At 40.9% G+C, this 24,342-nt stretch overlaps 3 protein-coding genes across 3 annotated transcripts in view; 1 reads left to right on the top strand and 2 right to left on the bottom strand.

Moving 5' to 3' along the window:
- The window catches only part of LOC125763339 (laminin subunit alpha-1), a 272,329-nt gene that overhangs the window by 139,756 nt on the left and 108,231 nt on the right, over positions 1-24,342 (bottom strand). The window lies entirely within an intron of this gene.
- Positions 1-24,342, top strand: part of LOC125763388 (rab3 GTPase-activating protein catalytic subunit) — a 356,077-nt gene that overhangs the window by 311,460 nt on the left and 20,275 nt on the right. The window lies entirely within an intron of this gene.
- On the bottom strand, positions 490-4,942 carry LOC125763487 (hormone receptor 4-like). Its single transcript, XM_049426727.1, has 2 exons — positions 3,428-4,942; positions 490-813 (listed from the first exon to the last, which is right to left on the bottom strand). The coding sequence occupies exons 1-2, from the start codon at positions 4,475-4,477 to the stop codon at positions 583-585; spliced, it is 1,281 nt and encodes a 426-aa protein (XP_049282684.1). The 5' UTR covers positions 4,478-4,942; the 3' UTR covers positions 490-582.

Genomic DNA, 24,342 nt, shown 5'->3' with positions numbered 1-24,342 from the left:
GTCCTAGCGTCGATCTGTCGGCATTTGTTGTTTCGAAGCTGATACGGAGAAAGCTAATTGTTTCTGTCATTGTTGAAATTTGATATCATCCATTTATGCTACTGCTGCCACACTTGAAACAGTTGAAAATAGGCCGTTTAGCTTCGGGTTTGTTGAATTCAAAGCAATTCTCTAGTCACTTCAATATTGTTGGGATGTTTTGGATGGTCTCTTGTATTCCCGGAATCGGGTATCGGAAGATGTAGGGTAGCGTCTAATGTTTTGGTGTTATCCACTTCTATTCGCGTATATTGGGGTTCTTCTGGGAGATGAAGCCTGTTGTTACAGTACGTCATAAAGCCTGGAGGAATATCCTCCGAGCTTTCATCTCGAACGGTTTCACATCGAACGGTTGTTCGTTCAAAACAGGTAAGTAAGCGTAATGTAAGCAATTTTACGGCCTCTTCAAAGTCTTCCGCAATTGCTGTAGGCAATGTGGCCGCAAAGTCTTTACGCGTTCTAAGATCTTACGCATATCGTTTAAGAAGTGAAGCGTCAAAAACATGAGAAAGATGCCGATAACATTCCGCAGTTCCCAGATGATCAATACGACCACACCAAACACACACAATCGGATGAAAGGAAAATCACAGTCAAAACGAAACGAAACGAATAAACACTTACCAACTTTCCCATGGAGCCAAACTTCTTCTGACGGTCCTTTTCCAGTCGCAGTAAAATCTGCGCGTTCTGCTCGCACGTGTAGGTGTGCTGGCGAGGATTTTTCCTGTCCAGGCTGTACTGATATAATGGCCTTAATGGATTCGGTATTATCTGTAAATATTTGATTCGGTGAAAATCGAAACAGAACGACATGAGCCCACGAGAAGAGCGTAAAGAATAATGTGTTGTGAAGAGGGGACGGCTAATAAGAACAGGGCTTTTGAGTAGGGAGTGTGAAAAAAGGAACAGAATGAAGCGTATGAAATCGGAGAAGCGACTAAAATTGGTTTCGAAATAGCCCTATCAAACAGATAAAATGGTCAGAGTAATGTGAGGTAACTTGGCATAATGTAATGGGTCTCCGTTGTTGAGGGCATCCAACCCCGTTCCATCGGGGACTGGAGAGTAATCTTAGATTCGGTGCCAAATGCTTCACATCACAGAGAGGCAACCAAACTTTGGGATGGCATTCGACAAACACACCAAACTGAGAACTAATTGGGAGGAACATGCCAGCAACAGTCATGGAATGATAGATTAGGAAACCGTATTAGTGACACTTTCACACGTCCACAGCTCCTGTTCGATAAAAGTGTTGGATGGGACGAATGCTTGTGATTCGTAGAGTAAAGCACCATCGTTGTGTGTGTCCACACCAAAAAGCCTAAGCCGAGAGAACGGACTGGCTGCAAATATCTGTTTGATATGTGAATGGTACCATTAGGCATGGTTATTGGTCAATTTGTGTAATTGTGAGCTAGATTTCGAGCATTGAGGGTTGATCTTGTGAGGTTTTGAAGCGATAGCAAGTAGTCAAAAGCATCCGTATTTGCCTTCATCATACGATGGTCAGCACTGATAGCCTGAAGAGTTAGAGAGTAATTTAGTCGTTGAGAATTGATCTTCGTGATGCTTTTGGTCTTTAAAGTGTATACCTCTTATTGCAGAATGAAACGGACATAGATTACAGTTCTTGAGTAGAAGATTCCATATCATTTGCACTCACTGTTTGATGTAAGTGTGGAAAGTAAATTTACTTCACCAATTTAATATTAAACATTTTTGAGGTTACTGTTTCTTACGAGTATCTTCCAAACAAAGGTTTTCATAAAACCAATTTTTCATTCAATCTCCAGTACTGTTGAAAGTAAACATAAAAGGAAACTGTTTCAATATTAAATGAATTCCGCTCTTTGAACAATTGCTTAAAGCAGAAAGAGAAAAACCAAACACTAACAGCAGGCAGTAATTACTTCCAATAAATGTTTGTAGTCCAAGAATAACTTTTCCGACGAGTTTGTTGACGATCTCTAGGGAAGGAAATACCTCAGAGAGGATTTCAAACAACCAAACCACTTTTGACAGCTCCGTCTGTGTTATCAATTTGACCTGTGAAAATCGCCATTAAAGGTTAACGTCTATTTTAGGCAGTTTTCACACCGACACAATCTGAAATGCAAAGGAATCGGTCTAATAGACGTCCTTGAGGAAGCAATAACGGCACTCAACACTCCTCAGAACGTTGAAAGATGGGTTTTCAATTTGGATCTGAGACGATAAGACGAAATGTTTAATCTAGCTTATTCCATTTCTTATCCCCCAACAAAGCGTGGCTTTGAAGACTTCCAAGCCATTGGCGCCGCTAACTTGAAATCTTGCATCGTTCGCGTGCTCTTCAATTCCATTTTCATTTTTCTTCGTTTTCTATATTTCCCGAAAAAATGTAAACATTTCTTCCATGCTCCAGTGCTTGTTCTTCGCTTTGACTCACCAATAGCATCTGGAAGGGCATTATCGACGTAATATTTCGCCCTCGGTAACTTCTCATTCTTATTTTCTGCAGAAGCTGCTTGCCCGGAAGTATGATGATAATGTGATTAAGAAAATTAATTACAAACTCCCACACCACCGACCTGACGTCTGCTGACGGCAAAAGAAGTCATCAGGTCAAATTCAATGTCTAGGCTCCCCACCATTCATCGTGTTAGGGGCGTTCTTCTTGGTGGTCAATGTCGGAGTGTCAAGACGTTGGTCGATCTGTTATATAAATGATATTGACCCGGACGGAAACGATTATCGACTAAAAATAGAAGAATCTGTGAAATTACTTTGCGCCGTCGAATGAAATCTTCCCACGATTAAGAAGATTAGAAAACGATTTAGTGACAGGGATTTTTGTCCACGTTCAGAGACACATTAATTTTTATATCCCTAGAAGCTAGAGGTGTTTATGAGGCCGTGAAAGATTAAACAAGAGATTCGTTGGAATGTCTTAATGGAAGTTGTTTTCACGGTGGTAATGATGTGACTCGGACGACGGAAAGTTTAGAATTAGTTCAAGTCTAGCACTGGACAGTATTTCTGATTAAAGATTTTTTCCATCTCAGTATGAGTTATTATAAAAATAATCATAAATCACTGGATCTCGTTTGTCCCGAAGGCCAGAAAAATAATAGCCTCTGTCACATGCTGCATCTACATCTCTCAGCAATCCTGGAGGGAAACCAGCTGGAAAGTTGTCAGCTTTAAGCCTCTTCTATTGTAAAAAATGGTATCAAAGCGAACGTCAATGATTAACAAACCATATCGGTCATTTCCCGACCCACCTCATGCAAACTCAGCCCCACCTAACGTTTCGTAAAAATGGATGAAAGCAGAAAATGTAGAGGAATGGGACGGAAAACAACGAAAGAGAAGGAAATTCCTGTAATAATGACTCACTTACCTCCGTTTCCGCGTCGCAGCTGCACAGTGACAGCGTGCTCAATCCGCCCGGTCCTCGTTTGAGGCTGTTCCGACTCCCGACCGGGTCCTGATGGTTGCTGTTGGTGGCATTTTTCAATATCGAACCTCCACCACCGGCGCGCGTCAACGTGGCTGTTGCGGCTACCGTGGCGGAGATGGGGTAGATGGACTGAGTCGGTAGGACATTGTGGGCTTGTGCCTGCTGCTGTGGCTGCTGCTGCTGCTGATGGTGTTGATGCTGATGCACACGATAGTGAGTGTGATGCTTGTGGCGATGGTTCTGCTGGTGCTGCTGATGCTGCTGATGTGGTTGCGAAGGATGCTGGTAGTCGGATTGCGACGAAGAGCAGGTTGAGTAGCTATCGTTGTCATGGTGCTGCTGCTGGTGCTGCTGTGCGGGAAGTTGTCGAGAATACTCGCGCAGCTTCTGCTGGTGAAGTAGGACCTGCGATTTTATCATGTGATCGGTGTTATTTACATTTAAATTGGATTTGCCACCGTAGCTGTTGCGGAGCGTGTGGAAGCGTTTAAAATCGTCACTGAGCGAGGCTTCCGTTTTGACGGTGGGTGCTAAATTTGTCCCCGGAGGTCGGCCACTGATGCCGGTTTCGTGAGTGTGCGGCGTTTGTTCCGCTGGGAGACCATGCGACGTCGATTGTGAGGTGCTACTGCTGGAGGTTTTCGACCAGCTCTTGGCTAGACCGGAACCGGCGCCGGATCTCGTACAGGTCGTTCCGGTCTGTTGTTGCTGCGGATGATGACTAAAGTTAGTGCCGGTACGATCCGCTCCGTACTCCACCAGGCCATTAGAGCTTCGGTCCAGAGTGCTTGTGTTTGATTTTTTCAATCGCTGATGATGACTATTGTTGCGTTTCAACGAGCCGCCTGAGCTATTGCTGGTCGCACGGCCATGTTCGGTTGTGTTCGATCCCGTGGAGTGCAGTACCGATGGGGATTGCACTGATTGCGGATCGATCTTGCCGTTGTGTTTGTGCAGATAGCTCTGTTTGGTGCGATTAATATCGGTCATTTTGTGATGACTCGGATAGGCTGGTTTGCTGGTGGAACGCCGGTCAATGTGATGTGTTTGATGCTGTATACCAACTTTTCGCTGGTACAACACTTTAGTTCAATCGTTTTACGCTTGGAACCATTCGAAGACTTGGATTACTTTCTATCATAATTTGAGTGGACTCAAGCGCATGATATTGTTGTAGAACACACTTTCCAGAACTCACTGAACATACACTGAACAGCATTCCTATTTAAGACCCAAAATATTACAAATTATTTGAAGGCAAAGTTGAAGCTTTTGAAGACTGGATAAAAGCATGAAGAATATTAAGTTGTTATGGTATTCAACACTTTTCTCATACTTTTATCAGCAACCACAAAAGCGAGCAAGAACTGGTCACATAAATGGTATCTTCATACAGCCAATCTTCGTACAATTTAAAGCTCTCGGGTAACAGTAAAACGAAGGTCGGAAGAAACGGAGCAAAAAAACCGATGGAAACCCCTTCCGGCGGTCAGTTGTTTATCGTGGAAATGGAAGGAAAACGTGGAAATAGCTAGCAACGTACGAACGGATTAACTTCCAGGTGCATCGGATTGCTAAGTGTTACCGTTGCTAAGGAAAAGGTTAAAAACATCCCTGGGAGATACCGGAGAATGGGCAATCCGGTAGGGCAGACCTTTCCAGATAAAATAGCAACTTTGAGCAATGTGCATTGACTTGTGAATATTTTACATTCACAGACATTTCTTTCCAGGAAAAAAATCTGCATGTGAATGTGGTTCTTCAGTGTTAACGATACGATTCGGTGTTGGTCGCTTAGAATTTGTGTCTCATCATGATCATTTCGTACAAGAAATGGTTCCACAGTGTCCCTTAGTTCAATCGAATATTCTGCGCTACTTCCCTTCGTTCACCTTTTTCCAGAAAGATTCTTCTCTTATGGTTCGGCAACATTACTTCAATTATCCTTTCAACCAAAGATCATTCGTGTTTGGTGTTTGGGGCAATGGTTCGGGCATTCCCTATTTTGCCTCAATCCTTCCCAGCCCAACGGTCAAAGATAACCAGAAAACCCTTATTTGTGTTGCCATGGAAAGTTCCGTTCCCTGAGTTTTGGCTTCATTTGCCCATGTTGATGCCATTCTTTTAGTGCAATCGGCTTGAGAAAAGTTTTTCCTTATTTGTAGTAGGACGTCTGGGAAAAGATGCTTTGCTGTTGGAACATTTCTTTGCTTAGTGATTGTGGGCTTTGGTCAAGAGTATCATAGGTAAAGGCTCCGGTTGAATTGATGTCGAAATGTTACGAGAAGTACTTCTGCCATTCCAATTGATTTCCCACAGGGTCATGGTGGAATTCATGGGCAACTTGCGATGTACAGAGAAAGAAACTTGTTGAAGATTTATGCAATAAACGCCGGAAAATATATTTCCGGTGTTGGTGATGTGTGTATGATAGTGTTTGTCTGAATATTGATGATTGGTTTGCGCTTGTCGTGGATATGGGAATAGTTTATTCCGCACGATGCGTGTGAATATATTTACTTAGGACAATGTGTTTGGGCACGAAACAATACGTTGAATTATGCCAATTATAATCGATAGATCAAACAGTATCAAAGGAAAACTGTTGTCCAATGAGTACTGTTCAAGAAGGCGTTACTCTGACATTTATTGAACAGTTCTTGAGAGTTATTTCACCCATCACATAAATTGCGGATATTGAATAAATGTTCCAATTAATTGAACATGTTCGCGGAACGAGTAATAATTCGAAAATTAAATTCAGAGTAACATTAATGATCACGGTTCATTTAATTGTGAAAACATCGAAATGAAATTGTTTTATGAAATCGAAATGTTATTATGAGTTGTTCCTCTTTTTGCATAATAATCCTCTCTGATGACGGATACTATAATTTTTGTACAACGTGTTTCTCTTCATAGCTTGTGGTTGATATGTTCATTAAGCTTGTAAAACAATCGTAGACACGATATCGGAGGATGTTTGCGGTTAATACCGGGTGGAAAAGGCATGTTTTGATAGGTAGAATGAACTCGTACCCGATGGTTAATTGTAAAATAGCACACACGATAAATGATGTTAAATGAGGCTTTGTGATTTCCCATCCATAAAAAGAGAAAGAGGAAAAAAGAAATATTCCAATCATATTTGCTGTAATTGCGTTCGTGCTTAATGGTTATAAATCTGTTTCGTTTCGGCTCATCAAAAGTGGCCATAACTAATGGGGTTCGTTTCATGTCATGGGAGGTAATTGATATGTATAGTGATTGTGATTTATTTATGTTACTAATAATGTGTTTTTAAATCGAAATCATGCTTTCTATAGCTTAAAGGTAAAACATGTTCATGGCCAATCAAATGAGATCTGTTTACAAAAAAAGGTAGAAGAAAAAAGGCGGAAATTACATCGAGTCTTGTCCATTGCTAAGCTACGATTCGGGCGTGTTTGAAAGCCTCTAATTCAACTTACTTAATAGTTTAACAGCTCATTGATTAGTCGAATTAAAAAGATAAACATTCACCTTCAAAACCCAATCTACAAAAGACGAATTGACAGTGGAGAAGTAACTTTGAGGCTGAGTGTGTATGTTTCCCTTTGTTTCTGTCCCTCTAACCATTCCTCCATCTCTTCATGCTCGCCAACTAAGCGTGCTTGTTCGTTTTAATCATGATTCCAAACATTTGGACCAAATTCGGTGGAATGATTTATCCTATTAAGACTGTTACCGAATCAAGCAAGCAAATATCGTCCCACGGCCCACAGCCCACGTACGAACGTTGCAAAGAAACACAGATGGAATCAATGAAAAGAGAAGAAATGCTAGGTGAGGAAACCACGATAATGTATTTATGCTGCCGATGCTTATGCTGAGGCGGTCGATGTTCCAGCTCGTGCCTGAGCTAGGTTAAGGGTGCTAAGGATCATCGACAACGGTAAAGGCTGCTAAGCGCTCGACTGATGGGCAACACGGGCTAACGAGCACACTTGAGATACGCTTCAAGCTAATAGTGGTAGCCATGGTGCGGTGCTTAAAGCTCGCACCGATGATGTTGCTGTGAGCGAGCAGCATTACGTCCCTTTTCCATCCTTTCGAGCCCTTGTTGGTGCCCGTTCGAGTGCTATTTTTGTGTCCAATTTTTTCTTCCAGCGATATGTGTTCCTTTGCCTATATGTGCTCTCATCAGTGACCATGTGATTAACGCTGGTTTTGTAGCGTGATAGCGACCCAGCGAACAAGCAACAATGAGCGGTGAAGTCACTCATGCGTGTGGGTGAGCTGGTGTGAGTTTCACCAATTAATGAAGAAGTATAATTTTACCAATAAATGTTATCATTGAGTGAGTTCATTAGCCCGAGCAAAAGGGACGAAAAGTGATGGTTTGGTCCTTTATTTGTGATGTTACGAAGGCTGCTGTACCTTTGGCTTTAGCGATGGAGACGCCTGGTACTTCATGATTAGTTAGATTTCATAAGATAAAGTACGGATGAAGTTGGTATTTTGTTCTTCAATTTAGTCTAATAATTAAGAGAATTTGGTTTGTGTAGCTTGATACAAGAGAAACGTATTGATGGCCGCTTTATTTCTATTAATTTCGAAACTCTGTGGCTATGTTTTGCATATACAATTTAAACTCAATTTAACAACCAACAATATCATGAATAGGATTCCAGCTGATTGTGCTCTGGCATCGAATCTGTTGGGCCCGATATTCGCTATCATGATCGATAATTTGATTTATCCATCAGGATTTCCTCAGGATACCGAAGCTTTCGATTGCAATTTTCACATTCGCTCACAGCCACCGTTTCATCGTCATTTCCACACACAGCTTCCGACTTACATAAGCCACACAATCACGAATTCCGGTAAAACGGGCCTAAATCAATAGCGTTTTGCCTCCATTATTCGGTAGGGCATGTTAAGTATTGCGGACGTGCCTCGAATGGAGCAGTATTTGACTTTCCGAAGGGAAGTTTAGCGAATTTATTCATCGTGCAGTGAATGTCTCGGTGCGTGACTGGCGGGTTTTGTACTTTGTTGCCCGTAAAAGGATCAAATGGGATGAAACACGGAATTCCTTTCGATCGGGAAACAAATCACTTTCGCCCGGTGGGTTTGGTGTGTGGCGGTCGTGGCAATGGATTTGCTGCTGGATATGAATATATGTGGCGATAAAAACTGTATGCTACCTGGCTTTCTTCGCCCTCTAATCAGAGGCAAATCGAAAAAAAAAATTAATCTTTTTTGCCGTTGGAAAAGAATCGTTTCGTTAAATGGTCAATAAGTTTTGTTGAAGTGGTTGAGGGAGAGCTTTCAAAATATGTATTAAGATGCATTTGTTACAATTTACTCAGTAGCTGACGTTAATTTTTCACTTCATAATAATTTATTTATTTTACGCTAGAAAAGCGCCTTAAATTAATATTTTTTGTGTCTCGCTGTTCTCACTGTTCTCACTCTTTCGCATTAAATTGTCTAGAGCTTCAACAGCAAATTCATATAAGTTCAATCGATAGATAATCGATAAGAGCATCAACCTAGACTTTTCGTTTTTTTCCACTATAATTAAAACTCAGGAAGGATTAGAAACTGTCCCATCATCACCAGCTTATCTCGATCGGATCCAATCCAGCCTAAACAGGAGAGCCGTACCGAACTCATTAACATCGAAGGGTCCTTGCAGGACTTGGACAGTTGGGTGATTTGCTTGTGTGAATACGCAAATGAGGGTTACGCCTCGTTTGGAGCCTTTTAAAGCTAACCAGCCTCGCATGTTCTCTTTAAAAAAACAGAGAGACAATTTTGACGCACAGGATCCTTTTTACTCGCTTAGTTCATTAGGGAGAATATGTTCATTTCCTTGTTCAAAGCTTCCCGAAAAAGCAAGGCTTGTACGTTGGGTCAAAATGTGAAAAGTGAATAAATATTCTTTCGCATCAATTAGTTACGCAAATGAGTGTCCTACACAGGACCATCCCTGGATGGATGCTAAAACGATGAGACTCGAAACCTTTTAACTCTCGTTTGATGGTTTCGGAACGTTGAGTGATATCTAAAAGCTGTATGATTTTTTCCCCATGTTTGATGTACATGTTTGTTGAAGCAAAAAACAAGTGAACGGCCATAGGTCTCGCGGGAAGAATCTCTTTCAGCGTGATTACGAGGTCGGCCGGTGCTGCTAAAAGTGACATTAAATTGAATGTAGGTTAATTAATCAAATTGCTATCCTGACCAGTTCTGACAGCTGCCAAACTCGTATCAAAGCCCGAATAGGACCGGCGAGGGACCGATGTCTGGGGTTCGGGGGACGACGTTCACAGGCTACAAAATCGGTGTCTATGATAAAGCATCCAAATAAGAGCGTCGATCAATAAAATGCCGATGCCAGAAAAGAAGGGCAGAAAAACAGCAACTCTGTGTGTATGTGCTAGATGCATCGATAATAGGGTATTGGCGGCCATTAGACCTAGTGTCGGAATCACCATCATGTGCGCCCACCATGTGGTGTGACTGTGAGCGTAAATTGATTTATGATTTATTCATCAAGCATAGCACAGACCGGCTGCAAACACTAGCCCAAAACACTTGGCCACTGGGAACCCGTAACCAGGCATAACCTGGGAGCGATGCCCTCGCAAAACAACTAATCCAATAACCATAACATCAACCACAGACATAGCAACATCCCCTTAAATATCCACCACGACAGTGTCTCAAACACTGAACAACATTTTCTCCAACATGTGTGTATGCGTTGGATATGATGCTTTCGTTAAAAAAAAAAACCTTTTCCTATCCCGGTCCAGATCTCAAACTCTCGACAAAAAAGGGAGCGGAGAAAAACCTCGTGGGGACTGTGTCGGGACATGTTATGTGCAGAACTAGAACATAACACTGTTTCCATGCTATGTTTTGATATGTTTTTCCCTGCTGCCAGGAATTTGTTGTTTTTGTGCTCGAGATTATATCAGTACGAAATACAACACTGAATTGAAGTTCAACGCTCTGTAGTTAATTTTCCAGTTTCTGATTTTGAGTTGGAGCTTTTGAATGAAGCTAAATAAAGCTCTCTGTACCAATAAAAAACAGATATAAAAATTAACATGTTCTTGTTTTCATACAGCAACTTAGCTTTCTTCTGATAGTGAATATTAAGTGCTTTTTACTAAAATAAATCCCGTTACCAATGTTGTTTTATTTTCCATTTTTTTAAACAACTTTTAAACAAGTGCTAGTAAGGCAAAGAAAATGCGGAAATAATGTTCAACAAATATTCGTGCCCTCTTTATCGCAAAAAGGGGAAATGCTTTAAATCTAGTTTAGAATGCCATTTCACGCTTGAACGGCACTCGGTGCGATGCATTTTAAAAATGCATTTATAATCGTTGATTGGAGTCGCTTGAACGAGCCAATTGCTCTTTTCCGTATGCCGTGAACGGTCTTCTACTGCTCTTTTGGAAGGCACGAGCGTGCCCTAGACGTGAAGAAGCAGGATCTAGGGATGCATACACAAGCATTTTCTTTAAGCCCTGTGCATATTGCTAGGTGCCATTTAATCGTTGAACCGAAGCAGCACAAGATGTTTTGCCTCCACGAGCAAACGGGGGGAAATGGAAAGCGAAACAAGAGGACAAGCTGTTTAATGGATTATTTTATTATGCTTTGTTGCACTAAATAAGTTTTGCAGGGAGCAAATTGAATTGTCCAATGAGGGAAGAAATTGTAGTGAGAATTATAACCTTCCGATCGATAGAGTGTTCGAGTTGTGTTGGAATTATTTTTTTGTCAGGTAAATTATAGTTCATACAATTGTAATAAGTGTTTTACGTTTACTTACAGCTCTCGTACAGTTTAATTCAAAATAATTTTCTATCCGAGCGAAGTACAACTTCAATGCATCTTACTTGAGCTAAACTTCTCACTTAATATGGGTCAAGCGGTTAATAAAATAATGACCATTTTACACAACCACAATGAACCCCACCGGAACTCGATGGAGCATGAATAATGCATCAAATTGGTAGTATTGACATCGTGGTGATTGAAGCCTTTGCCATCGCGGTAGCTTGATTAATGACACGCTTTCGAAGTTAAATACACCGGAATGTGGAATTATGGTAATTGTAAGGTTGACACAGGCTTCAAGATGAAACAAACGAGCCAAATGAAATCTGCGGTTAATGTGCTGCAAAATGGCTATTTATGGGCGCGTTTATTTGAGGTCAATTATGGCGCATTTATGCTGGAACTGTGAACACAAAAAAAAAACAACAAATAAATACGTTGAAATGCTGTTAAAAATCATTTGCCATGGTGTGTGATGATAATGGTTTTTAGCCTTTTTGGTCTTGGATAATTGAGTATTTAAAATACATTCAAATGAAAACGTTCTCATTAGCAAGTGTGCAAGTAGCACCAAAGGCAAACACGGTTCAAGTATACTTTTCTGGAGGGAAATAAAATCATTATGATATATTAATTATTCTATAGTCGAGGCTGCTGTGCTTTAGGAGTTTAATAATTACATGAAATGTTTCGAACTTATTTTCAAGCCATCGTTCATGTAGAAGCGGAAATAGACCTAAGGCAAGAAGCTGCACTTCAAAAGTCTGTGGCCATTCCAAACGGGGTTGCCTTTAACATGATTTTTCTGTAGCAATTTCAAGCTCCATTTTGTATGAAAAGTACTCCGGAAACAATCGCTAGTGAAGTGAAACAAATGGAATCCTTTTTTCGAGTTCAAGAGTTATAAAAGACTATAATATAATGAAAAATAAGTAAAAAATGGTTAAAGACGATTTTTCTGTGTATAAAATATCAAAAATAGTTCTTCCTTTAACTAAGACACATGTTTTTCACATTTTCTCTGTTGAATTTTTTTAGGCTCATGAATATGTTTAAGTCTACGATGGTATGTTTCCCTATTGCGAGTTATGTTCGATGTAGCGTTCACATGATGTCAAAAATCAAACATTGCAAGTTATGTGTTATCAATATACTCTTCCTGTATTATGCAAAGTATGCTTCCCATGTGTGTGAGAGTTTTTGCAAGCGTTGCAGGAAAATCTTTTCATGTTTGCTGACTAACTGCTGTCCAGCAGTTTGCTGTAGTTCGACCTCTCTTGCCACGGTGTCGGATGGTTCAGTGTTGCTGTTGTTTAGCTTTTGGGATCGGAACTTTTCTTGTTGCTTGCCGATGATTTTTCTCCCTTTATTCCAATTCGATCGAATTTCCCTGGAGGAAGCGGATATCCGGGGATGGCCTTGTACGGAGGGAGTCTTTCTACACGCGTCTGCTTACAAAAAGCGGTCATTCATCGTTGTTGACTAGCTGGGAGAGGCCTGTGTTCGGTAAAGGAGGAACCCAACACACAGAAAAGTAGCCAAACTTTGGCAGCAAACCATCGAATCCCATCAATAATGAATTTTTGACCATATATCTTTCCATTCCGATCTCGTAAAGCGTTAGGCTGGGATGGACAAGTGACTCGTCGTTTCTAATCGTCATCTGGAATGGATGTTGGATGTATCTGTCTTTTATTCCATCGACGAATGTTACGTTTTGGGACTCTTTTTCTCGTTCTCAATCTCGGAGTATGAGTGTTTTGCTGTGGAAATTCACAACTCCCATCACAGACCGATGTCTGTTTGTACGATAAATGGTCGAAACAGAAACTGTTCGAGGAGAAACTGTTGTCACATAGTGGTTGCGAATTTATAGCGCAAAACATGGATGTAAAGATGTCCCTCGAGGGTGTTCCGATAAGGATATGAGAGCTCAGAAGCATCCGGACAGGGAATTGAACATCGTTCGTTGTTTGGTTTGGGGATTGTCAATTAGTCCTTAAATTCATGTTGGTCGATAGAAAATTTCCTGTGAATCAGTTGCAGTGAAGGGCTTCTCTGATTTATTGAAAGCATGCTGTCCAATTTGTTTGTTTGTTGAATGTTAGTGATGATAATTGATGGGCTTTTAAGTGGAGTGATTAGTCAAGGAATTTTTATTTTTAATCAGCAGAGTTAATAGATAACCTTGGTTCTCAAATCATTTGAACAAATGTGTTTTCTTTATACTTATAACTTTGTTAGCTACCTTTTCATGCTACAATACCCTAAAAACCCATTTCAAATCAAAAGATCATCTGCCAACAAATGCACAATATATGACCGTGTACGCAACCGAGGATTGATTCTTTGATCCGATCAACCATTTCAGCATAAATCGATGGCAATAGAAGTAAAAACGAGACACATGTTGTGATTTTTCATCATCTTTGTACCCTCACGATTGGAGGGAAAAAAAGGCCGTTGGGGAGAAAAAAGGAAAAATGCTGCTGTTTGCATGCATGGGTATCCTTTTTAGCATCTCACTGTCAAACTGTCAACCCCGAAGTGATGTGAAGGGATGTTTGCATGCGATTCAAAGGAAATAGGCAGAGATGCCATTTGATAGATAGGAATGATACGCATAGGGATGGAAAACCGAATTCGGTAACGCATTGGAATGAAGAAAAGGAGGAAAAACAGAAAGATACTTTAAATCTCCCAAAAAACAAGTCTTAGCTCATGATCTTTGCGGCTTAGGGATTTTGCCTTAAGAACCTTCTCCAATCATGTACGATGCTACAAAGTTGCTCATTGATTAGCATTTAAGACATTTCAATCTACACGAATCGATGTTTTATGATTCAAAATCTGTCTCCTCCGAATCAAAGACAGGGAAACAATTGTTTGCACAGATTTGTCCGACTTCATCATGCGTTTCTGTTCCTCAACAATGGTTTCCCTCGTACAGCACGTACGCTAAAGGCAAAGATTGTGTCTATTTGACCAAATGGTCGACTTCCAGGGTTCAGGCACAGAAACTCGTTTATGAGACGAAATAAATTAAAGAACATCTCCTCCGAGATTGCCATGAATCTCGGACATGAAAGGCCGTAGAAGCACGAATAGAAAAACGATCCCTTGATTGCTCCCAGAGGGAAGGAGGTAAACCGGGAAAGGGTGGAAAGAACAAACGATCTAGAAAAACGTAGACTGAAATTAAATTAACCTTTTTTGGCCACAGCTTCTCCTGGGTTGGCTTTTCGCTCAGGAGACTTTGTCCGAGTCCCAAAACGGCTTGGAGAACATTTTCCAAAGCCCTTTCATGTTCACTTTTCACTCACAGACACACTTCTTGCAGAGGGACATGTGCGTAAAAAGTTCCCCATAATAAAATAATGTCCTCTATGGTTGTGTGCGATCCGACTCACATGAGAAAGGAATGTATTTGTTCGAAAACTTATCACCAAGAATTTTCCGTCCACAGTAAAACACAAGTTGATCCTATACGTTTGCTTGTTCCAGTTTCTTGGATTTCGATTCAATTAAAAGCCAGTGGCTAACAGTTTTGCTCGTTATGCATGCGAAGCAACGGAATACTAAGAATATGTGGAAAAAGGATATTTTCCTACGAACAGCACATGTGGGATGTAGAGACAAATCAGGTGGAAAAGGGAGAATTTCGAGAAGGTTCAACAATCAAGTTAGAGAATTCTTGGTTACTGTGAGGGTTCTAAAGGATGTAGGAAAAACGGTTGTCTCTTGAAAAGTGATAATGAAAAATTGTCTTTGAATTTTGCAGAAGAGACATGTTTGTGGACGAAGCCTAGTGACCTGCTGGTTATAAGGGTAAACTTTACCGTAAAATCATAGTTTTTCACACAACTAACCTTTGTGTATGTTTACTGTTATAATGATCAAAGATAATATTGAGATTTTATAAAATAGTATTGGGATTTTTTATTGTATAGATTATTCTCCTCAACCACAATTCCACATGTCCCGAACCTGAAGTCTGGTAACAAGAATATTCAATAAATAGCTTAAAGAATATATAAAGAATATAAAGTAAAGCGATTTTTTTTTCGAATGACACATTCAATCACATCAAGTTTTCTAAAATAACCTTGCGTACCTTGCAGAGTACGGATTATTTGCCTTAAAGCACATGTGATGAACTACATCACCGACAAAAAATGACATCTGAAGAAGTCTGGTGATTTATGTTTCGTCAGCATCGTGGAGTATGAAGTTGACTGAGATGTCGTTGTGTCTATATGGCTACACGTTTCGTTGGGGAAGCAAGAGTTGAAGATGGCTTCAAGATACTGTTTCATCGTGTTCGCCGTCGTCACGTACGTTCCATGCGCCTTCAAATGATCTCGTCTTGCGACAGTCATTTGATTTTGCTCCAAGTCGTACTTACGATTTCTCTTGTTGATTGTATCTCATTCTTTGGCCCCTTTTCTACAGCATGCATTATCGTTTTTTCCCCTCTTCTCTCGACATCAGGAAAGGGGTCCCATGGTGTGTGTACCTATCTAGAATTGTTCCGCTTTAAGCTTGATGCTCCGCGCTCTGTGACCATGACATATCTTCTTTTGTGTTTATCATTTTGTTTCCTTCGCCATTCTGCTTCTGCTTGTTATTTCCAGAAGTCATTTCATTTTAATGTTCCACCGCTCGATGTGATGGGTTGGGATTTGTTGTTATCGTCGACTTCGGAAGGCTTTGACTTGTGTTTTATGCTCACCATTTTTGCATTCGTCTCGTCGAGCGGTTGCCATTTCATTCGCAAACACACACATATGTGTCACCGAAACGCTTGGACGCAGCTGCCCACTGTAGGCAACCCTTTAGGGACCCACATATTGATCCACGTTGGATGTCCCTCGTGGACGTTGCCTTCTCTCGATGCAGATGGAAAAATTTCAATAAACCCGCTCACCCAACGGTGAAATGAAATGTGAGCCCATGTTGCCAAGTGGGTGAGTGTGTGAGTGTGAGAACTCCGTTGGGTTCTGAGTGTGAGATTGAGCAATTGAGACGAGAAAGGACAAAGACAGGCAACACTTGGAAGGCACTGGGAATGTAATAAAGTTGAAGATATTTGTTCACAATTTAAAGTACGTGACTGGTTCGTTGACCAACGGTGGAGAGGAAGGAGAAGGTGGAGAACGTGTGGGTCACTCGGTTTGAGTCGCATGTTTGCACTTATGAAGATGGATAGGCAAATAAAGGATGGAAAAGCGTGAATGAAAGCTTTAAATGTGTGAAGTAAAGAGCTAAAAGAAAAGCCCTAGAAGGACCGCCGGAGTTTGAATAGAACAAGTAATAAAGGAAAAGCTGTGACAAGAAACACATCACCACCAAAGAAAGTTATCGTGAGGGTTGTCAGTTACTGAGCTGAGTGACGATTGAAATCCAATTTTGAGCAATGACTTTATTAAGCCAGTGTCGGAAAAGAGCAGATGTTGCATGGTTTTGGAAATGTTTTCCCTTTATCAGCATCAATGGAAATGGTGGAAAATGGAGCAGAAGTAACTCCAATTACTGGAGTTGGAACTATTGGTATGTCAGGAGTGTTCCATAATAAATGGCAAAAAGCAATCCTGTAACATGAAATTGAATTGTTCCATTGAAACTGCTTTTTTATTCGTGTGGATCAAAGCGTTTTGCTTGTTTAGGTGCTCAAAGACCATAAAACGACACATCGAGTGGGAATATTGCATTAGTCTTCTTCAAGATGTCTTCATGCTCTCTTGTACGGCAGATTACCTATTGTTCGAGCAAGAGCAGGAGATATTTAATGCCTGTTTTGTGAAAAGTAAACGACAAAAACATGGAAGCTGACGAATCATAAAATCCCATTCATAATATTCCAAGGATCACCTTACAAGACGTGTAACGTACGAGGGCTCCCGTAAATGACAGAGTGATGGTTCTTTTTTAAGAGTTTAAAGACGGGCTGCCAAAAGCATGAATGGAAATAGAAGGAAACCATCAAACAGTCTCGCTTACACTGATTAGGACCTTCTGCCGATGGAGTACCTGAGTGAAAGTAGGGCAAAAGCGGTCTCGGTTGGAGTGTTTTACGTAACAAAGTTCGGTAGCAAAAAGAAAAGCACAAGAACAATGTGGAAAAAGCGTGGAGCTTGTGCGTTTGTCAACATGAAACAGGGGAAGTGGCCTTGAGAGTTGTTGGGAGTTTAAAAATTACAGTTCGTCCAAAGTTTATCTTCCTCTTCAAAGGGCGGAAAACCGAGACACGCTGTTACTACAACACATCTTGGGTGAACATTCGAACACTTTGCCGTGGAAGGTAAAGGTAGGAGAAAGAAGAAATTAATTTGTTAATGCAACACATTGAATGCTTTGGGTACGTTGAAGGCGTCGACCGGGTTGATGATGAAGGTCGAATTGTAAAGTTTAGACATCGTTCTTTCGATCATGCCCGGTCGCCTGTACAAGCAATATTCTCCTGAGGATTAGTTGTTCACATTTGGCTTTCTGTTTGAAGGTGATTGAGAAAGCAAATGGATGAGCTGGATTAGGATGTCCTCCTGACAGGTTGCAGCGTAAAACCATGAATAATTGATGTAAAGGAAAAGGTGTTGGCACATGCTTTATGTTGGGTTGCAAAAAATGTGCTTCGGAACCTTGTTAATCAGATTGTTTAAAGAGAAGCATTAATCGTCTCGAGTAAAAGTAATTCTTTACTGTCAATTTTCATCATTCGATCAATTTGTATTGCAGTGTGTAATAATTAAAATTTTTGTATTTAAATATATACTTTTTAAATATTTTACAGACATCGCAGTCATGTGCTTTTTGCTGTGAACGTATGAATGAAAACTTTCTTCCATAAAAGTACTTCTCCACAAAAGTTGCTAATGAAGACACTTTCTTGGCGCGAAGTGCCATTATAACGAAATTATGTCGGTAAGTACGCGCTCATAACTTTCTCACACTTCATTTATTGAGATTCTTCTGCAGGTTGATAATGATCTACAACTGCGCCTTTGGTTACTTCGAACACGAGGGAAACATGCTCCGAGGGTGGAAGTTTAGCGTATTGGAGCAGTTTGCATAAAGCACTCAGGCTTTCCAACATTCCGCACACGTGTTCGCTCTCATAATGCATGTTCGCATGTTGCTTGATCTGTCACGAATCATGTTCGCCGATGGCAAGCACTTCTTCATGACATGAATCATTGTCGCGTTTCCGAGGTCCTCCCATCCACTTCATGATTCCTTTCATTGTTCTGGTCGTGTTCTTGCCAAGTGTCGGGCGCCTTACTCCCTGAACCTCTTAGACAATCGTGAGTAGATGCTTCCGTCTCCTTTTCGTAACTAACGAGCATTGTTTTAAAGCTCATAAATCAAACCGTTTAACAAAAGGTACGAGAGGAAGATGGTTGAGAATGGTCGCGCATACTGTTATCGCAAACATTCCCCGCAAAATGTGCGTATTTCCGGTCGGGTATGAACCAGGACTAGAAGAACATTCCCTTGCAAGTTGGAGGGTGTAGAGTGGCCATGTATGTCATAACGAGCTGATCGATGTTAAGCGTCTTGTCGTAGCTACAATGTGGTTTTTAAGGCATAGTTTTAGTATAAATAAGGAGGTTACACACAGAGCGAGATAAAAGCTCTTCTTGCAAAGCTGAAATGACTGCATGAAAATGTCACCTTTCAATGTCAAAAAGATCATCTTCATACAGCATAAAATGGGTTGTAATGCATTCTGTGCAGTGAAATAAAGATAACAAAATGAACTTTTTTCACATTATAAAAGGCTGCTTTGCGGGATGTGTCATGGTTTGCACATTTGTTGGTTTTATTAGAGTTGCTACCGAGTTCCCAGCCGTTATGGTCGTTTCTTTTCTTCACTTCTCGAGCACCATGAAAAGGCCCATCTGTAAGAACAAAGGGCGGTTCTAGGTGTGCGTACCATATTACATGGAAACAACCCCTAAAAGGCTTTACATGGGAGCTTTTGTTTCGGCACATGGTAGCCCAATAAACACTCTTTCTCTGCACATGATAGGAATGTACCAGCAATAGAAGTAACTTTTTTGCTACATTCGTCTTTTAACAATCCGGACATATGTAGGGAGTCACCGAAGTGATATTCAAGTTCAAGGTGTTTCTTGGTAGACGACGGAAAAGAAGGTCCAAAAGGGCCGGTTGGCCTTGAAACATAATAGGCTCATAATGGTCCCCTATTATTCATGGATCTTGACGAGTACTGTTGGGGAAAACGCTGTTGTCGAGAAATCGGGAAGAATTGTAGCCAGAGTTCGTTTCCGATCGAATAGAAATGTGAGGTTGTCGGGATGAGAGAAGAGCAATATAAGCTTGGTTATAAATTTCACTTATGGTTGACATAAATAACCAACGCCAAACTTGCAACGTGATATCGACAACACCTTGAGAAAGGTTAAACGAAAGTGTGTTGGTGCGTATTCGAATTTCCCTTTTTGGCAAAAGTTATTACCTACGTCAAATTTTCCGAGCGTTCATTGCGTTAAACACATTTATGGCAACTCAAACTCATACGCACACATATCTTGCGGCAAAAGAACGTTGTGTCAGTTAACCCTTTGTCTAGAGTATGCTTTTGTGATTGAGTTTTTCAAAGAACACATTGGTTTTAAAAGAATATTTCTTGTAGAAGACAACCTTGTAAAAAAAGCATTATAAAGCAAAATATAAAAATCATTCTGATGCTATGTTTAGACATAAAACAAATGCTTCTTCTTAAATTTACTTTAATATAACAAGAAAAGAAGGAGTTTTAACTTTATAATCATATTGCTGGATAGATGGTACTAATTGAAACAGTTCAGATAGAAGAAATTTTTAAAAGTGAAAACTCGAAAGGAGAAAAGGAGAAAAGAGAATAACTGAAAGGAGAAAAGAAGAGAAAACAGATGAGACATAAAATACATGAAAAAAAAACAGAAAGATTAGAAAACTGTCCATCTAATAAAGTCACAAAATTTTGTTTAATATGCAAAAGTGTAAAACCTAAATGAAGAAAACGCAGTTCTATTAATTGTTTTGCTCTTCCAAGACCGAAAACGGTGAAGTGTAGATTCGGGTCAAGAGTAAAACTCAAGCCTTGTTCTTGCCTTAATCTATTTACCGGATCCTTATAACTACGGCTACCGATATGATACAGTCGATGCTGTTGTTTAAACTTCTCTTTCCTATTTTCAAAGTTTCCCTTAAACCGTGTACTACGCGATAAAAAGAAAAGCAAACAAGCTGGTGAAAAGACGCCAAAACTTATTAAATTCGTTGTTTTGAATTACAGCAAACAGCACCCCTGCAATACGGCACTGGACTGCGGACCGAAAATCCCAACAACTTGCGGAATATTATTATTTGTTTTCGTCACCATTAGAACTCCTTCCTCCTGTTCGGGTGGGTTACGAAGTCCCGAATCGAGAGTAAGGTACAGGGGTGGTTGATTTCAGCCAGGGAAACTCCCCAACAGTGGAGTTGGTTATTGTCGAGGTGTTGAAAAAGTTTTTAAGTTTTGTTTTTTCTTCGCCCTGTAGGTTCGAGCTGTTCGAGGACGAAATGGAAACGCTAACTTTTTTGTTTTTTTTTTATATTTTTTTACCAAAGCCTACCTCTTAAGAAAGGGACAAGATAAGGGTGTTGAGTGAAAAAAAAACACACACACAACTTCCTGGGATCAATTTACACTGCTAACTGGTTGAGAAGGTGTGAAGGATGTGGTGCAATATGTTTTTGGGTTTGTTTTTTCACTTTGCTGCGCTTACCTCAAGCTTCTTAGATATGAACTTGCGTAACAGCTGTTTTCTGCTTGTGGTCTTGTTTTTCGCCCTTATATTTACGTTTGTTTGTTTGGTTTGTTTTTGAAACATGTGGTGTAATTTATTCCCCTTTCCCTGTGTGTGTGCGTTTTTGTTCTTCTAACAATTGGCGCACTTTTATGCGTCGAGCAAAAACAACAAATACCCTAATCCCAGGAACCAAATCCGGTCCAAAACAGACGAGGAAGATATTAAATTTCCGACGTGCGAAGCATTATTTCTCTATAATCACACAATCCACTTCTCGACATCAGCTACAGCAGCGGGGCAGGGGTTTTTTTGGGCCTCGTTTCACTTTTATGACTCGTGGGATCACAACCTAAGGAAGCTACGTTTTATGGGCCTCGTTGGCCCCGGTCGGCACAAACTATGAAACACTTCATTCATCACAATTTAGGACGAGCTTTTCGAGATTATACGACGCGCAGAATGTGGGGAGTTTCTGCTTCGGCCCCTTTTTCGCGAGGTAAGAAAATCAAGAGCAAAAACCACTCAATCGAAAGGGATTCTCAAACGATACCGGTATGGCAAACCTTCACGGAACGTGAACGTAGATTCGTACCAGCGCTACCATAAGTCGTAAAGCAAAGGCTTAACGGGTGAGGATTCCACTGACATTGTTTGGGCTGGTTTCACTCGCACGAATAACTACGCAGGGAGTGGAATGAGAAACTTTCTTTAAACTTCCGGACCAAAAATCAAAATCCCCCCGCAAAAAGGTAGGCTTTCGTTTCAAAAACCTCATTCTACCTTCGTTCGAACGTTTAAGATTCCTTTCCGGCAAACACAGTCACCGTACAAAACGTACCACACTTCGATCACTTCACACTGTGCGCTATCTTGCGGGATGAAACTTTGTGGCCGTACGGTAGCCCTTTTTCCAAAACTCCGGTTTGGAATTAATTCGGTAAACTGTGTTATGATTATGAGACATCGCAGATTATCAGCATCGGCATCGTCAGCATCAAACCGTCAACGTCGTCATAATTATTATCCTGCGACGGCTTTTTCCCACCCTTGCCATCGGGCCGTCACGGAGTTCTCACGGTTGCCGCCATCGTATCATCATTATCGTCACTGTCAACACGTTAATCTCTGTGCTGTGTTGCCGGAGTGCCTGGCCGGGAGCATTAGCACGCAGTTGTCAAGGAGATATAGGAAACCTGACGGTAAGGTAGCATATTCTTAGGCAAAACTCCGTTAACGCCTTTTATCGTTGCGTCAGTATCGAACGGCTCTGCTTTACGAACAGACACAGACACGACTCACGTCACTTCTTCACACATACAGCGTACACACATACAGAAGGAAAACACACATGATCGAGATGTACCGAAGAACTGGCTTTTCTTTCACAATTCCAACCGATACCTTCGTCGGATCGTGTATGCGAATGTATATGGAATCTTCATGTTATAAATCGTCCATAAAGCTTAATGTATGCGAATATTTTTATGATGACCCACTGTAAGGTGAAATATGCCCCCACATTTCGCTACACAGTGGGACACTTTTTTTCTTTTGAAAGGAGACGTTCAGATCTTCGTACGTTACGTTGCGTTATTGTAGTGTAACGGAGCGCACTGTAGCACCGGAAATCTTGTTGGATGATGTATTTTTAAGCTTTTCTAAAACCTTTTTCCTCCCCGAACTACCTTATCGACGGTTGGGAAACGGCGATATATCCACCTACACAACTCCACACACACACACACATTCAAACATTCCACAGCACAATTGCGGGGGTGAATTATTATTCTGTAAAATCGTGCACTAAATAACTTCCTTTCTCGCTCTCTATCTCTCTCTTTCACTCGCTTTCTCTCCGTATTGCTTCGCTACTCTCACGTACACTTCACTGGATGCCACCGTGAAACGTGCTCGACCAGGACTCTGACCATGCACTGTCACTGCAGCGAGTAATGGAGACGCCACCGAGATGGTGGAACGACGGAACTTCATGAACAATTGGTTTCCCGTCTTGCTATACTAGCCGTTGTATTATCGTGAAGGTTTGGTTTCCGGTTTATGGGGTAGCCGTTTTTACCAAAGCCATCTGGATGGTTACCGAGGATTAGCGTTAGCGCGTTACATTTTCCGTAGTACAATCGTACAGACACTTGCCTTTTACCACAAAATCGACTTAGAGGCGTTTTCACTCGAAGCTAACCGTTCTACACCGTTTCAGCTGTACAGCGAACAGACGATCGTAACGAGTAGTAGTAGTACTTCACGGTGTCTACACCACACACACAATGTGTAATTGAAATTTTCGAACGCGCGGCTCTAAGGATCGAGAAGCTACCGTCACCGAAAGCTTCACCCATCCACGCTGATGTCCGGTGCTAAACTGGAGATGTGAACAGAAGTTGGCAAAACTTTGTGTTGCTTCAATGCGGGAGATAACGTTTGCTGTCGGATGCTGTAACAAAAACAATCGGCTCGGCGTGTCTCTCCGTTCAAGCACAAAACTGACAGCATTGCCGTTCGGCTTCGTGTCGGTTGTTTTCAGCGAGTTTCATTTTCTCCTCTTCGCCGTTAGCGAAAGCAGGGGAAAATTGTTTGCGACCGTAAGTTTTGACAGCGACGTTCAATGTTTCGTTGTACGCGTGACATATTGCGATAGCGACCGCCCTCACGACTACTTCTAAACATTTACTTTCGCGTACCACATGAAAAGCTTTTCATTCAACGTTCCTGCAACGATTCCAACTGTTTGCTGTTTGGTGTATGCCGGTTTCGGATGTGGGTCACTGGGTGCACTGGGTGACTGTTGCTAGTGTTAGAGTACTTTGGTGCGTGTTTTGTTTTTGCCCAACCGTCGCTGTTCGTGTATGCGTGTCGCTTTGCGACGTGGCTGCACGAAGGTGGAGATGAACGCTGAAAGTTTGCCGGTGATAAACGTGATGCGATGAGCCGTGTGAAAGTGAATGAACCTTTTCTAGTCTTTCTGATCAATGAGCAAAAGTTCGTCTGGTTTGACTTGAATAAAATGGTTGATTAGAAATACGCTTGATTGGGATTGATTTTTTTGTAAGTTTTCAAATTCTATTATATTCTTTTTGGCAAATTTTAGTTTTCTTTTTTTATGTGTGCTTTTATTTATATATTTATTTATTTTTTTATTTATTTATATATTTTTTTATTTATTTACTTACTTATTTATTTTTTATTATT

Source organism: Anopheles funestus, chromosome 2RL (assembly GCF_943734845.2).
Source record: "Anopheles funestus chromosome 2RL, idAnoFuneDA-416_04, whole genome shotgun sequence".
Taxonomy (NCBI): domain Eukaryota; kingdom Metazoa; phylum Arthropoda; class Insecta; order Diptera; family Culicidae; genus Anopheles; species Anopheles funestus.
The sequence above is the reverse complement of the archived record's forward strand: the minus strand, read 5'-3'. Positions and strand labels throughout refer to the sequence as shown.